General features: G+C 42.1%; 1 protein-coding gene across 5 annotated transcripts in view; it reads left to right on the top strand.

The window, feature by feature from the left end:
* Positions 1 to 16,259, top strand: part of TBC1D1 (TBC1 domain family member 1) — a 115,722-nt gene that overhangs the window by 28,267 nt on the left and 71,196 nt on the right. Inside the window, exon 1 of one of the 5 annotated variants that reach the window (XM_075091683.1) lies at positions 3,021 to 3,296. The exons of the other annotated variants lie outside the window; for them this stretch is intronic. Coding sequence (XP_074947784.1) covers positions 3,267 to 3,296 — 30 coding nt within the window. The 5' untranslated portion in view covers positions 3,021 to 3,266. Of the gene's footprint in view, positions 1 to 3,020; positions 3,297 to 16,259 lie in introns of those variants that run through there. 5 annotated transcript variants of the gene reach the window in all.

Below are 16,259 nucleotides of genomic sequence, written 5' to 3'. Positions count from 1 at the left end.
TTACACTAAAGAATTTCATGCATTATTAACCTCTTAATCAGCAATCACTGAACACTTAAGCTTAGCTGCCAGCTGTTTCCCAAATGCCAATGAGAGTGCCCACTCCTTCCTTCAAGGCTGGTAGATATCACCTCCATTTAACAGATGAACTAAAGCAGCGCGAGTGAAGTAGTATGCCTGAAAGTCATGTTAACAGCAGAAGTTGGGATTCATTCGCTGTTACTCTGTCTCCTAATTCAGTGTCTTCACCACAAGGCCACCTTTCCTCCCAGTCCTGTAGAAGCATGTGGAAGGTTTCACAGTGCTTTTAAAATCATATGAACATCACTATAAAAATTATGTGCAACAGGTTTAGAAGCTAAATAGTGTGAAGTAACACATTGGGGATGGTGCTTTGAGCCAGTTGCAGCCAGGGTGAGAAGCCAGATCTCCTGATTGACATCAGCATTTAATGCGGACTCAGAGGAGATGTGTGCATTGTTAGTTTAAAACTGTGGAAGGGTGCCAGTCAGGAAGGGAGAGCTGGAAAATATCCCAAAGAGGCAGCATCTCCTCAGAGAAAGGGAAGAAATAATTATTTAGAAATAATATTGTTCACAGCATTAGAGAAATGGAGCTCTAATGCTATCACCCAAACAGTGGATATACTGTACAACTTGTAAGCAGCACGTAACGAGGAACATTCTGCCTTGCTTTTGCCCTCGCTTGCTCTATGAAATAAAAGCAGACCCGGTTCCACACTTCAAATGGTAATACTTCTAATGTTCTTATTAGGTGCGTAGTTTAAAGCCCTAATAACAGATGTCATTTCTTCATGTATGTACTCTGTATGTCGTGAACAGTATCAGCAGTGAAAATTTCTTTCCTCTATCTTGCCAGTAAACCTTTAGAGACCACCACCAGAGTGAGTGCTGGTCATATTTAGTCATTTATTTGGCTTATGTCTAAGAGCACCCATGTAATCAAACTGCCTGTGACTACTATTGTAATGACAGAATCAGCCATTGGGCATCATTGTGAATCACCTCTACTTTAACCTGTAGAACTATTAGAAAATGGATCTCTATTCTCCTTTTAAGAAAACATGCAATGTATTCGTTGTGGTATTAATTCCTGAAACTGTAGTGTAGGTTTTAAGTTGATTAAAAAACAGGTCCAGGCAGGCTTTGGGCTCTCCAACCATGAGGAGGTCACCATAAGTAAGTTGCATGCTGGTTTATTAGCTCATATTGGTTAGTATTTTGTGGCTCCCTGGAAAATGTTGCTCAAGAAAAGGATTTCAAATTCCCACATCAAATTTCTTCCCCTGATTATATGCGTGCGTTTGAGCAAGCAAACAAAACTGGTCAAGATTTTATTTTACAGATGGGTAAACTAGTATTTAGCTAGAGTCTAGCATCCAGTAGCAGCAGATTTCCCTCATTCCACCACCGCCAGCTCAGCTGGGCCACAGTGCTGCCAGGCTGGGCCCGGGCTGGGCATGCACAGCTGCGTACCGGTGCGCACATCCACCACAGTTGGATACCTCCATTCTCGGACTGTCAGGGATGCATTGGCCACGACAGGTATCACGCTTCACTGCTGCCATCCTTTGTTTCGTGCCACCTTTCCTGGGTAGGTGTTAGTGCTCTGCATCAGCGTTCTGGTTTGTTTTGTGATTCTCTGTTCCTTAGGAGGAAGTGGATAGAAGTGTCGTGCTTAGGTATTGTGGATGCCACAGGTACGACCTGAGAAGAACTGCTTTTGTGTTGCCCCCTGAGCCCACCGTGGCCCATTATCTCACACACACGGCTAGCACTACAGTGCTCGCCAGTGCAGCTTTAGGAGGTGGTACAGGTGGTTGCCTCGTTTGCTTTGTGTGAGCCAAACCCAGGGCTGCAGGATCGTGCAGTCTGGGGCAGGGGCAAAACAGCCCCTTTGCTGCCTCAGTGAGCTGGGAGATTGGCTGTGCTTCAATCTGGCCTGTGTGCGTGGGTGTCACTCTTGTGCTCCAGTGGATGTTTCATAACTCAGATGAGTGGGACAGCATCGGCTCTAAACCTGGAGATTATTCCTTCAACCCTGAGTGAGCAAGTGCAAGCACATGCAGGACACTCGCCCAGTGGGGTGGCTGTCTCGGTGAGAGTGTCTGTGGGCAAAGTGAAGAGCTGAATTTGGCACTTCGACACCTAACTTTGAGCAGCAGAATTTTAATGGGAACAAGTACAGAACAGGCCTCTATGCTTTCCTGTTACAATTTTGCAAATCTAGTTCTTCACTTTGTTTCTATGAGGTGATGGAAAATTAAGGGCTTTTTGTTTTGAGCCCAGTGGGTTATTTCCTGCGAGGTCCAAGTTCTGTGCCCTTCTCCAAACTGAGGGCCTGAAAATGAGTTGTTTTCAGGCAGCCCTACAGCCACGGAGTAGGGGCATGTGTTCGCAGGCAGTCCAGCCAGAGCGACAACAGGGATGAACAGATTTCCTCTCTGGGTGGCAGGTAACATCCCTTGACCTGCTGGAAACATGCATGCTATTGACTTGTGCCATACTGGGTTTTAAATACTCTTTGACAGCTTATTTCTGGAAGTAGAGCTGGTAGTGTGTGATGTCAAATGCCATTAGCTAACGTGAATGGCAAGCCTGACAGGAAGTGTAACATTTCATGGTGGTTTCAAACAGGTGATTTTTCCTTGATGTTTTAACATTACGCCTGACTTCAATGCCAGCATGTTCCCAGCAAGTTGTGCGGACCGCGTGGGATGTTTCTTTCTGAAGAGCTGTGAATCCTGGCTTTTGCGCTGAATTACGTGGAAGGGCAGCGCAGCGAGGCAGCGGGCTGTTGTCCGCCTTTTCGGGCTAGCAGCCGGGGGGCGAGCCCGCTCCCTTCCCGCCCTCCCGGGGCCGGCCGGGCGGCGGCAGCGCGGTGCGGGGCACCCCGGCGGGGGCGGAGCACGGCGGAGGCGGGACGCAGCCCCGGCCCGGCCCGGCCCGGCCCGGCCCTCCCCTCCCCTCTCTTTCCTTTCCTTTCCCTTCCCGTCCCCATCCCTCCTTCTCTTCCCGCCCCGCAGCAGCAGCCGGCGCCGCCGCTGGGGGCCTCCCGGGCGCGGCAAGCCCACGGTCCCGCCGCCCGAGAAACTTTCTGAGGCCGGGCCAGCGGGCTGGGTCCCCTCCCCTTGCCGCCCCTCCCCGCGCATAAGGCGGCGGGAGCGGCAGGCGGGAGGCGGAGAGGAGCGGCCGGAGCCGGGGATCGCCGCTGCCACCGGCCGCCGCCGCGCCGGAGCCCGTAGGATGTCACCATTGTTCAGCTGGGTGGCTAAGGTAGGCGGCGCCGCGCCCGCCGGCCTCCGCTCTCGGTTGCTAAAGTCCAGCCTAAGAGTTTGCAGATGTTCGCGTTTCATTTCAAGGCGAGTCAACCGTCTCTGGGAAGGGAGCAGAGTCCTCCGGTATTGTTCAGCCAGGGAAAAGGAGAAGCACTCGGCAGTAAAGGCAGACTGATACAACTGGTGGCTTGGGTAGAGGGGTGAAAAATGAAGCTGTGGTTCCGGCCGGCGGTTCTGCCTCGCTGCGGATCTGTGGAAGGGGAGAGCTGTGATTAAAACTGCACGGAAGGTGTGGTCTTACTGCCTGCTCGAGTCTAACGCTCCTGGTGGGCTCTGGATAATGTGTAACAGCACTCCCGCTGTTCCGGACTTTTTTCCTGGTTTTTGTCATACTCTGGATTTATGAAGAGCAATAAGTTAGCTTTTAATGGGAGACTTACTTGTTTAAGTATGATAATGTGTGTGTTGTGCTGTTTTCTGCATCTATGTGTCTAGGGCTTCAGGAGAATTTTCTGCTGTAGCTGCAAAGCTACATGTGGGTGAAAAGCAGTAGGGATGATTCAAGAGATCTAGAATATAGGTTTTAGCTGATGTTTAAATTTTTTTTTTCCAAAGTAGCAGTCGTTCTGAATTTAAAATGAGCTGTACATAATCTTCTGTCATGAGGCACAGTAGAAAGTGTAGATGATGACAAGTGGGTGAAACAGCTGTATGACAGGCAACAATTGGGGATTATTGGGGGAGAAGACTTGATCTTGAAGTTTAACAGGCAGGCTAGCCTAGCCTACTAGGCAGACCACTTGGAACATGGTTCTCCCTTCCATTTTGCCAGGTGTAAATGGTCAGTTGCTTAATCACTGTTATGCATTACTCTCCCTATGTAATTGGGAAGATAGTAAGAGGGAAGTGCTTGATGTGTGACTGTTACCTTAGTTCAGATTCTCAGACAGAAGAATGTACTATATTCTGTCTTAAAAGGACCCTGCTTGATTTTAGCCATGGCCTGAAAAATAGAAATGTATCCTTTCTTTTTCCTACATGGCTTTTTTCTCTCTGTTTAAAGAGCTACCAGGTAGAGTACTTGTTGAAGTAGTTCCCTCTCCTGTTGTCACTGTGGCGTTGTCTTGGGGGTGATGAAAGGCCTGATCTGCCCTGTTATCCAAGGGAATGATACTGGCTGATTTCTATGCTGACTTTTACAAATGTGCGACTCTCCTATACAGGTGGCTGCTGTCAAAAATTAGTGATGCTGTTGAGTAAACACTTCAGGGATGCCACCAAGGGGTGGCCTCTTTCTCCCCCTTGTTGTTCACTTGTCAGCTGGACAAAGCAGCTAGTCAGAGAGGAGTTAGTCTTGGAGGAGCTACGAGGCAGAACTTGTAGCACACAGACTTGGCTGCACTTTTAGAGAGAGTAACAGAAGCTCTTGCAGAAAACCACTTCTAACTCTCCTTTCAGGAGTACTTTCTAGGCTTTCAGAACTAATTATTGCAATGCTGGTTCCTTGCAAGTATTTAGTTTTATTCTTTTAATGGCCGCTAATCATCAGCACTAATTTGGGAGGGAAAGCAAAGCAGTGTGTTTAGAAATATAAAGTGAGGCTTGTTAACAGAGAAAGCTTTCCTGCCTGCCAAAATCTGATCAGTAAAAATGTAGGAACTGCTGCTGTAGTCTTTCAACACAAATGCAAGCCTTTCCAGTTTTTACAAGATGGTGGCCCATTCCAGGATGGGGAACGACTGCAGGACATGGTGGGGAGGAAACTGCCCTTCTCAAAACAAAGCTGCCCCCCTGTATTTATTACTTAAAAATGAGTAACGCCCCCATCCAGTAACATAAGTCCTTAGTGCCACCATGCAAGTCCCCGGGCCCTCACAGAAGTGAAGTAATTTACTCCCATATGCTATAAAATTGGTTCCTAGCGGTTGTATAAACATTGCCTTTTAGTATGCCTTCATTACATGTTTTTATGTGCTGTTTTACCCAGTTTGTCGCCTACCTACATGCAGGCTCCTTGGGGATGAGCTTTGTGGTGCTGCCAGGCCAGGACGTGGGGCCTGTTCTGGGCTGGAGGGTAAAGCCCTGCTTGAGTCTTACATGGGTTGGTGTTGCCCACATTGACGCTACGGATGCTGGCTAAACCACTTGAATGATGACTCAGTGGATAATGAATTCTTAAGTACTGACTTGTTTTAGTCTCCTAAAGTTATTTAAATAAAAAAAGAATAGTTATACCTGTTTTTCCTGCACCGTTTTATATGAAGTTAGACAACTGACTTCAGGGAAACCTTTATTAACTAAGCACCTTAAAACATAGTTTGTTGAAAGTGGAAGCTAACTTTGCACTGTTGTAGGTAGCCAATACAGTCACTTTTGTAGATACACAGAGATATTTTAATCTATATTCAGTTTAGTTCACTGCAATAACTTACTAAAAGTAAAGGAATAATTTTAGAGTCAAAATATCAAAGCTTTTAGTCTGCAAATAAGAAATGGATAGAAATGCAAATTTTTACTGATTTATGGTGTACTTGCACACCATTAATTCATTAGTAGGAGATAATTGTGCAGTGATAGTTGTTAAGATTAATTTTATTTCCATTTCATAATATTTAATACAGCTTTAGTTTAAGTTAAAAAAAAAACAAACACAAAAAACCCCAAGTTTCGTGTTAGCTGTCTACAACTGACTTCATTTTATAATGCAAGTTTCTGTTCAGAAGCAGCTTGGCAGAAACCAGAATTAAAGAATCACAGAATTGCAGGTTGAAAGGGAATTGATTGCTGAAGAAACAGAAAATAAGAAACAGTTCTTAGTACAGCAAGTTGTATAAAAAGAAAATTTGAGTAAATGTGCCCTGAGATTCTCTGCTAATTAAGCAATTTATACATGGTATGTCTTTCTAGTTACAAAGAAGTGCCCTATATAATATAAAAGCTGTGTTTAGCTTCAGCTTATTTTGTCTAAAGGATTAGAAACCAACAAGGAACCAGTAAAGAAAATAACTAAGGTAAAATGCAAAGCAAGATTACATTATTTAAATCAAGGTTTCTTCTATAATGATTTTGCTGGTATGGATCAATCAACTCTGGTCAGCTGCCTCCAACCTGCAGGACAGCAGGTGGGAAGGGGATGTTCCCAGTTCCCTCCTGAGGGGAATTGAGAGCAGCAGGGTTTCTTGCTGCAGCCTGAGGAACGTCCAAGAATGGGCCACCAACACTGACAGAAAAGGGTGGGTTTACGATGTAGCTGTCCCCAGCTGGCTTGGCTAATCTTGGACCTTGGACTGAGAAGCTGGTTGTTTGGATTTCTTCTCTGTAGATCAGATTTTAGGGCATATTCACAATAGGTGCTCTGATATTCCCGATAGCAAAGCAAGAAGTACCAGTTTATTGGTTTTTTTCCTGATTTGTTTTGTCTTTCCCAAGGACTGCTGAGTCAGAATTGCCTATAAGCTTTCTTCAATTTGGGAAGCTGTCAAGACATCAAAAAAGAAATTTTCAATGCTATTCAGTGCAGCAAGGCTTGGTTACTTGGCTTGTGCCATGAAACATTACTGAAGTAGTAATTATAATATTGGAAATGCCACTTCTTTTTCTTGGAATCCTAACAAACATATATGCCATGTTCGGATTGACCTTGCTGACGTTTTGCTGTTATTTCTACTATTTTCTAAATAATAGAGTGCCTAGTAGCCTTCTGGGGGAGAATGGGTGGGAGTAACAATCCACTTCTTAGTTTAGGTCAGAAGCTACAAATGAAATTAATTTGCCTTCTGGAAGAGAATGAGAAGGAATGAGAGACTGAAAATCAGGATGCCCTGGAAGCCCCTACCCCCCCTTTTTTCTTTTTTTTTTTCCTTCCTTTTTTTTAAAGTGTGTTCTGAAAGGGTGATCTTGGCTCTTTTCCTGGTCTGTTTTAGGGTATATGACACTCATTTATGAGGATGTTTTCTTCCAGGTGTACTGACGCATCTCTTTCTTTTATTCCTCACAGCTTCCAGCAAAGTTGAGCACCTTCAGGTGTCTTTAATTCCTCAGTGAATGACTTGCATTTTAGCCAAATGAATTGGGATTTGGTTTCTTAAGGAACCCTCATAACCAGGCATTTTAACACTATCTAAAGCCCAAAAAACCTTGAAGTTTATTAAGCCTGTCTCACTTTTAAGCCATCTTCCTTCTAAGGTGGTAAATTATTTGGGGAGGTGAATAAATGGTGGTGGTATCCTATGGTGTACAACCCTTGTTAGTGCTGGTGCCTTTACCCCCAGTAACCCTTTTATGAATGAATTTGAATACTTGGATACTGTATCAAAAATCAGAGTGTTAATGGAGAACTATTATCAGGGAAGAATTGGGAATCATTGGGGAGGGAAGGCTCAAATGCCCCAGCATCGCTTGTAGATGAATCTCCTTGAAGCCCTTGAGGCTGCGGGTGGGGCTGGAGGGACAGACCCTTGCTATGTCTCAGGCTGAATGCTGGCAATGCAGCAAAAAGTGCAGATTTCTGCCAGAGCTGGGTTTTGGTGCCCGAATTCACACAGTGCCCTTGTCAGAGGACACTAGGTTGCTGCTCAGTGTGTTTCCAGGTCAGTTTTTGTTTGGGGAGAAAATGTTGTTGCCAGTTGACAGCTTTCAGATAAGCACAGATTATCACAAAATGCTGAGCAGTTGAAATTTGCTGTTTTCTGTATGCCAGTCACTCCCCACCTTCCCCCGCGGGGATCTGGGTGATGACTGAGGAATATGCGCTCAGCATTTGAAATTAAGTCAGTCCTGTGGTGAAACCCCTCTGTTACTCAGCAGTTACGTTCCCTTTGGAGCTGTTTGCTTTTATTCTTCATTCTTCCATTTCTTTTTCTGCACGCCGGGCCTGAATTGTACCCGCTCTGCTTAGGCGTCCCCAATTTGATGGGAGAGTGCCAGTGTGGCTCACACAGCTTTTATGTGGCTGGGCAGAAGTAGTAGGGCAGTGTCATCTGCATCTGTAAGGTACATTACAGGTGCTTAGTAAGGAGTAGGGTTTTCAATACTGAAATTCATGGCCATGTAGATTGCAGCTTACCAAGGGTTTTATCTTGAATCATTTATGCCTTTCTGAATTAATTTCTTATGAGTATCTACTCTCAGGTTCATTTTGACCTTCAGATTTAACGAGTCAAGCCCTACGAGGTAGCTGATCTTGCTGTTTTGTACAGACTCTGCCCTCTGCAATTCAAAACAGAACTTTCAGGCTCCAGTCAAAAATGGTTTGCTTTCCTTTGCTGAAGAACTCTCTGGAAATTGGTGCTATTAGCTGTCTTCATGTGGTTAACATGTTTTAGGCTAAACCAATAGCAAAAATATTAGTGAATCCTATAGGATCAGGGAGAACTCCAGGTCCCATCAGAGATGAACGGATGGGTTTTTGCCATTTAAACTGCGGGCACTGCGGTTTAACTTTATTTGCTTTACATTGGATGATCTACAATACTGTTTCACATCATAGCCTGCTTTTTTGGAAGGCTACTATAATGAAACAGTCTTTTATGTCCACTAGAGGTGTTTCTGAGAATACAAAAGCAGCACTTTGGTTCTGGGTTCCCCAAGTAGAACTATCTTTAAGGAAAAAGTTGGGGAAAGCACCTCTTTCTTCAGAGATCAGCTCACAGAGCTGCAAAACAATTCCAGTTTGTAAGTTCCCATCATCATGAATGTAGAAACTGCAGCATTTCTGAGAAGCCTCTGCTTTTGGGGGATGTTGGAATGTTTTTATCGTGCCAACTAATAAATACTTAATCTTGTAAAATGGTTTAAAAGTTGAAGGAGCTAAGGTTGTGTATGGTGTACAGAGGTTGACAAGCGACTTGGCAAGTAAGTCTTCAAAACAAACACTTAATTGAATTACAGTTTGGCTATAATTTATTTTTTTAATTAGAAGCCTTTGCAGCTTAACTGTTCAAGCTGAAATACTCATGGACAGCAATGACTGAGGAAAAAAAAATCCCAGCCTTGGTTTTGTATTTTACGTATCAGTAAAGATATACAAAATATGTCAAGAGGCATGCCCAAATAGGAGCTTGCTTACTAATTTGTATGGAGAGGTAAGGCAGCAAAGCTGGGAAGAGCAGCTGGAACTAAGTGAGGAGAAGCTGAGGCAAGGAGTGATACTAGCCACTGTGTATTGGTTTTACAACTCAGTACAAATAACTCGGTGATATCTGAATTGTTTTCAGTTATTCTTGCATTTTATCTAACTTACAATAACAGGTAATTTTTCTGCAACTATGCAATTTATGCAATTAAAGCATAAAATATTAAATTTTAATAGGAAAGATTTAAAGTAAAATCTTTCTGAAAAACATGGCTTGCTTACTGAGAAGCGAGAGGGAGGTTCAGGGGCCTTCACCCTGTCGAGGTGGACTAGAGAGTAACAGCTGGGTTTCTGATACCACTTTTCTCTTCTGTCTGCAAGTTCCTGAAAGGCGAGGCTGGCATTTGCAGATCAGCTGGCCAGGTGTGTGAAAGCTGCAGTTATTAGCCTGGATGAAATCACCTGTAGGTTGCATCTATGTTAGTAAGTAGCATACAGTGACAGACAGTTCAAGGGAAACTGCTGCTGCTGAGGACAGGTTGTGTGCCTGATTCAAGGAAGTGGGCTTTACTTTGGATTAGCCCTAATTTTGGTGCTGTGAACCGAATGTGTGTTTGCAGTGAAATGTGTCACAAAATGAAGGTTTAGTTCTATTCAAATGGACGTCAGTTCAGGCACTTTGAGACAGCTCCGTAATGCGGTCTGTTGCACAGAAGTGGATTGGGAGAATCCACACTCAAACACATTCCTGGTCCATATTAAAATAGTGAAGTAGCCACACCTATATAATACTTGAGAGTCCAGTTAGAGAAGATGGACAAACAGCATACCCACAGCTTTCCAGTAGATGGCCCTGATGCAAGGAATGGGGCCCATCAGAGAATTTCTGTTGTATTGGGATGTTGATGTTTTGGCTACTGCTTTGTGAGAATTTCAGGCCTGAAGAGGTTGTCCAGAGTTTCTGTGAGCTAGATTTTTGTTTGTCACTAACCAAAGCACTGTGAAGGGAGAGTGAAAACATGTATTGCCTTCCTTTCTCAGGGCAGTGTGCATATAAGCACACATGTTGACAAAACAAAAATTCACCTTGGCTGAAATATCTGGAAGCTTCTTCCCGATTGGAAAGTAGACAGCGTTGGACACATGAATGCTCCTCCTTCTCCTTCTGCCTTTACATCATCATTGCTGTAACCAAAAATACATGTTGGGGTTATTTTTTTCCAGGGGGAACTTTTGCTATGCAGTAACCAAACAGGATTTTCAGGTAGAAGTATCATGTGAAATTGCAGGTTTGGGGAGAAGAGACTGCTTGTGCATAGTTACACAGGCACATTCCCAGCTACTGAAAATGGCAAAGCTAAACTAAACAGCCTCTTTTTCAACCAAATGTTCTGGGGAGATTGTGTGTTTATTTCAAGGAACTCTGTAACCAAATATCTTCCTTCTATTAGATCATAACAGTTCCCTCTCTACATCTACTGGGTTGGTCTACTGCTATAGTACCAATGAGGTGAGCTCACCGAAGCCCTTGTCATGGAAATTTGGATGGTTAACACTAAATGTTTCATGCTGGTCTTGTTTCTTTGGACCTTTTTACAGCTTCCAATCTCCTCAAATGCAAGCCATGGAAAAGGACACTTGTAGAAGTGCTTTGGAATTTTAGACGATTGTGTACAAGAGGCCTGTCTTTAAAACTCTGGTGGTAGTTACCCAGAACCTAAATGAAAAATACGTGCTGGAATTTCACATTTTGGGTAGGTCTTGCTGGAATATAACCTGTAGGATTTATCATTCTGTGGAAGCGATTGACACTTCTGTTTGACATACAGTCATCAGAGGCTGACTTCTGTAGACTTAAGAAAAATGTTCTTTTAGATGTGAACGCAGTTAATGGAACTGGTGCTATGTTTTGTTTATAAAGTGCAGAATTGTATACAAAACTATTTATTGTACACTGTTGTAATTCAGGCAGCATTTTTATCTGGTACTTCTAGAGGTTCGATAATGCTTTCACATATGTTTAAAAAAAACCCAAATGAACAAAACGCACAAAAAGACCTACAGTCCACTTGTATATTAGGTGTGGCTGAAATGGCAGCAGTCCCTAGTGCTGAGATAATTTGGGGGGGAGGGGGAAGAAGTTGGCATTAAGATGAGTCTTCCCTTGAAATATTTTTTTCCTTCCCTTCTTACTGCTTTCCTTCAGCTAATCTGTGTATCTCATAGAGCATCGTCCTTGTAACCCCCTCCAGCTTCTCATGGAGATCCTGGAAGTCTGTGGCATTTGTGTTTTAGAAATGTTCAATACCTGCCACTCCCTTCTGGGTTTCCTGGGCGAGCAACTGTTTCAATATAGAACACTTTAGAAATACTGTGAAGGTCAGAATTCAGTCGCTCTGAGAAGGGTGTGACAGAATGAACTGTCCAGCCTAGCTGCAATTCAGTGTTTGGTAGTTGTCTGATTTACCATATTCTAAAGAAACCTAATCTTAGCTTGTGGAGGAGAGTGGAAGAACAAAAAGGAATAATGGAAAATTTACTGTTGGAAGAGACTGGGTAGGCTTAAAATAGTAATTTCATAACCCTGAAAAGAAAACAGAATTTGAAATTTTGTGTGTATTGTTATGATTTCTAGCTGAATAAAGTATGATGTGGATCAAATTTGATATTTGTTAAGTGGTAATACAGACAAATGGTGAGAACTCCAGAAACACTCATGATCATGGGCCAGCATGTATTATTGAAAGTCTTTATATACACTCTTACTGGTATCTTTTTCTATTGATTACAGGTCTCCATGTATTGCACTATCATGCAGACACTTTGTTTGGAAAGACACAGGGGCTAAGTCTGTTTGATGATTTCTAATTTTTTGTTTCCCATCAGGACAGCTAGTTTGCTCTGACTGTAGTGATAGAAGAGCATCATTACTATTTTAGCAAATATCTTGAGAATATTTTCCATTTTCAGTGCCTGGTGCTGTGTCTTTTCCATGCTATGATTTTATTTTTTTTTTTCCTGGATTGCTTTCTTACGTAGGAGTAAGAAGAATTTTGAGACTGACACTCAAATTAATTAAGTTCCCTGAACTTCTTTTGTTGTTAATTAATTGCATCATTAGTATTTCCAAAGTCCTCACAGGCATCATGTAGGAGTTGGATACTGGTTGCTGTTATTATGGCATTTATTTAAATAAACCAGATGATGGAGGTAAATGATCTGACTGCAGCTTTAGCGAATTGTTGATAATACTATAGTATGGCTAATGGTGAAGTAACAGAAAGATGAATTTCAGCTGTTGCTCTTTAGTTACCAGGGTTTTCCCCAATGAGCTTTGCATCTGAGATCAGTTAGCAGTGCTTGCATAGGCCAGGTAGTAGTATTCAACTGAGATGACCAAAATAGTTATTGGCACAGGCTGCAGATCTAGAGATCTGCCATTGTAGGTCTGCAGTGAATTTGGTACAGGACATAAACATGATAATTTTGGTCAGCAGGCAGTCTGTGAGTGAACGACATGTTTTCCACACTGGTCATCTTCCTCTGAATACATCATTAACTAACTTTTTCAGATATCTACTATCCCATCTGTTTTTCCTTTCTGTCTTCACTTTTCTAGGATGTACTTAGGGCAGACATACTGGGTCTCTTACAGAAAGACCTTTCAGAGGCACCTGATATAAGGATTTACGGAATGACCACTCTACAAAAGCATCTTTTCCAACCTCTTTCTTTTTTCTTTCAAGGTTTTTGCCAAATCTGGATCCGAGAGGAAGAACAGAATATGAAAAATTGAACTTTCCACCTACTGTAAATTTTTGAAGAGCTTTATATTTTAATAGGAGAGAAGCAGGGTCTAATTTGTCTATCATTGGAAGGACTGACCCTTTAGGAGAATTATCCTTTAGAGGAAAAATTGGCAAAATTCCATAATGTGATCTGACTATATGTTAATGGAGGGGATGTTGAGTAAACAGCTTGATCTTCCCTTTGTTCCCAACAACATTACATTGATAGCTTCCAGTAAATGCAAGATATCCTTAGGAAATCAATGTGTTTTGGACTGTTTTTGATAACTATTTCCAAGAGAGTTAAAACATGATCTATCCTGTTGTAGCTAAATTTCTTCACAAAAAGCTGACTGGTTTTCATTCAAATTACATGATAAATATTCTAGTGCAAATAGTTCCTTAGTGAATCATGGCACATCAGTAAGCTTTCTGTGAGTCGTTCATTTCAAAATAGTCTAATTCTGTAGGTTTTTAGCAATTTCCCTGTATGCTGCTTATATAATAAGGGTCTTGCTAGAAGTTGAGGGCAATTTAGGTGTAATCTTTGTATTGTTCTTCCTTCTCTTCCGTTACATCGAATGCACTGTACATTAGGAATGCCTTATAAAAATCAGTAGCGTTAAACTTTAAATTTATTAAACTTTAATTTAACCTTTGTCTGTATTTAACCAGTAATTAACCTGTACTTTGTCTGTAATTAACCAGTACTGTAAAATCTGTAGATAATCCTAAGGCAACCATTCCTTTAGGAATCAAAGGTGGGCAAACACCTTGTTTTCAAAGGACGTTAATTTTCATAAGTAAATACATTGTTATTTTGGGTGGATTACAACGTGTATTAGAAAAAAATGAGTACAAAACAACTAGTATCAACCACAGGTGTGGATTTTGTGCAATTATGAAGTTAATTGACAAGTTTGAATAATCCCATTATACCTTTTGATGAGAAGCCATCACTAGAAAACATACCTTACAAAAAATCCCACCATAATCTGAAAAGCCCCATGACATTAATAACTATTTGTTTTACATCTAAAAAGGAATAAAACTGGTGAACTAAATTTTAGCTGCTTTTCTTAAGTGGAAGTCAAGGTAGTTTTCATGGAATGTTTAACCATTACTTTTCTCATCCTGTTCTTTTGTGAGTTGACCTGAGCCAGCTGAAATCTACCGCTGCATGACAAAGTGGCAAATATGTGCTCATCCATGAGCAAATCAGTTCACCTGCATTTTATACCAGTCAGAATGCTGGAAAAAGCTGGAGCATCACAACTGGAGTTTTCCTCCCTTCTTGTGTGGAGTTGGATGTTGCTAAAAAGGACAGAACGATTTGAGGCTTTAATAATTTGAAAAGAAGTTACATTTACTTCTGTCTGTTTAGCTGGCCACTATTTTGCCAGTTGTACCAATTTTGATAACTGTGACAGAAACCGGAGAGCAAAGGAGACTTGGAGAGAGCCTGTCGCCTATTGTAATAACTCATTTCCTGGTTTAAATCCCATTATTGCCTTTCAGTTTAAAAAACAAACAAAAAACCCAAAAACCACAAACCAAAAAAAACAACCCCAACAATAAACAACTCCCACCACCACGCCCAACTCAACAAAACCCCCCTTGTCCTGAAAATTTTCAAATACCATTGCTGTCTTTTTCCATTTATAATTACATAAGAACAGAATTCCTCCTGTTTCCCACCCCTATCCTCCAATTTGGCCCCAGGCCTGTCTCAACTCGGTGAAGGGAGCTGCTTGCAATCCATGCCACCTCCCACCAAAAAAAATAAAGGCTTTAATCTGTTGATAATGAATGAGCACAGATGTTTCTAGCTGTTACTTTACAACAGTTATTGCCTCCTTGTTTGATAGTTACCTTGTAAAATGTGAGCCAGGAATCCCGTAGGTATGACCAGCAACCACTGTTATGTCTTCAAGTGCTGTTTTCATTTGTGAAATTGTGTGAAAAGAAAACTTTGAAACAGTATGAGACGGAGAAGATAACACTGTGAAGATGTTAATGCACTTTTGAAATCTCTGTTGACTTTATTTCACATTTGTTGCTTAAAAGTTTATGGTACTGAATGGAGGAGCTGATGAAGCAGTACAAGATGAAAAGAATTAGTTTGTATTGCTAGGATAGAAGGGTGCTAGGGAAAAATGAATTAATGAACACTATATGATAAGCCCTCCAGGTATAGAGCAGAATATACTAATAGGCTTCCCAAAAGTAGATTTTGTAGGAATACCCCCTTCAGAGCCGGTCAGGTGCCACTGCATTCAGAGCTGCACCAAAAGCCCGCAGAGGCCTTCGATTAGCTGCAGTTTGGTTTTAGATCATGCATTTTCATGGGGAGGGGTCTAAAAGTAAGCAGCAATGTGGGATGTGGCAGTTCCTTTATGGAGAGTAGCCAAGTTTTTTTTGTATTTTGGGCTTCAAGTAGGGTATGTCTTGAGAGCTGTGAAAGAAAATCTTTAAGTGTATCGGCAACATGATGCATCTCTCTTGGGAAGGAAGCATCACCACAAAATAGAGCAGTCCAACTTCACTAGAACACGGAGTACAATTATGTTCTATTTCTGATCTTGTTTACAATAATCTATAAACAGATTCTGCAAATACTGTTTTTTTCAGAAAGGAAAGAAAGCCTTTTTGTTCCTCTTTAAATTGCATGGAGTGCTCCAATTCACGTGACTGCAAAAAGTGTAACCTTTTCCATCTAGCTGAGGAGTCATGAGGAAGGTTCTCGAGCTGAGATTTGTCTGTAATATTAAAAGGAATGTGATGCTGTGAAGGTGGCATACAGTACTTGTGTCATCAGTCTGCATTACTTGGCAATCTTCTGGAGGCAACGCTCAGTGTACGTGGGAAGTCTAGTCACCTTTACGGCTTTTTATGATAACTTGTAAACTGTAGGAGTACGTGTTGGCTCCATAGAGCTCTGCTATTGGTGCGTAGTGTCAAAGTTGCCTCAGAGGACACTACTGTCACCCATGCACCATGCTCCAAGTCAAGAAGAACTGGATTTAAACACATGACACTCTCCTGCCCCACACCGAATATCCTTTGAATATTAGTACACTCTTGATCATCAGCTTCTTAC

The sequence above is a fragment of the Phalacrocorax aristotelis genome, chromosome 4 (assembly GCF_949628215.1).
Source record: "Phalacrocorax aristotelis chromosome 4, bGulAri2.1, whole genome shotgun sequence".
In the NCBI taxonomy this organism is placed as follows: Eukaryota; Metazoa; Chordata; class Aves; order Suliformes; family Phalacrocoracidae; genus Phalacrocorax; species Phalacrocorax aristotelis.
This window is presented reverse-complemented; position numbering and strand designations above follow the sequence as displayed.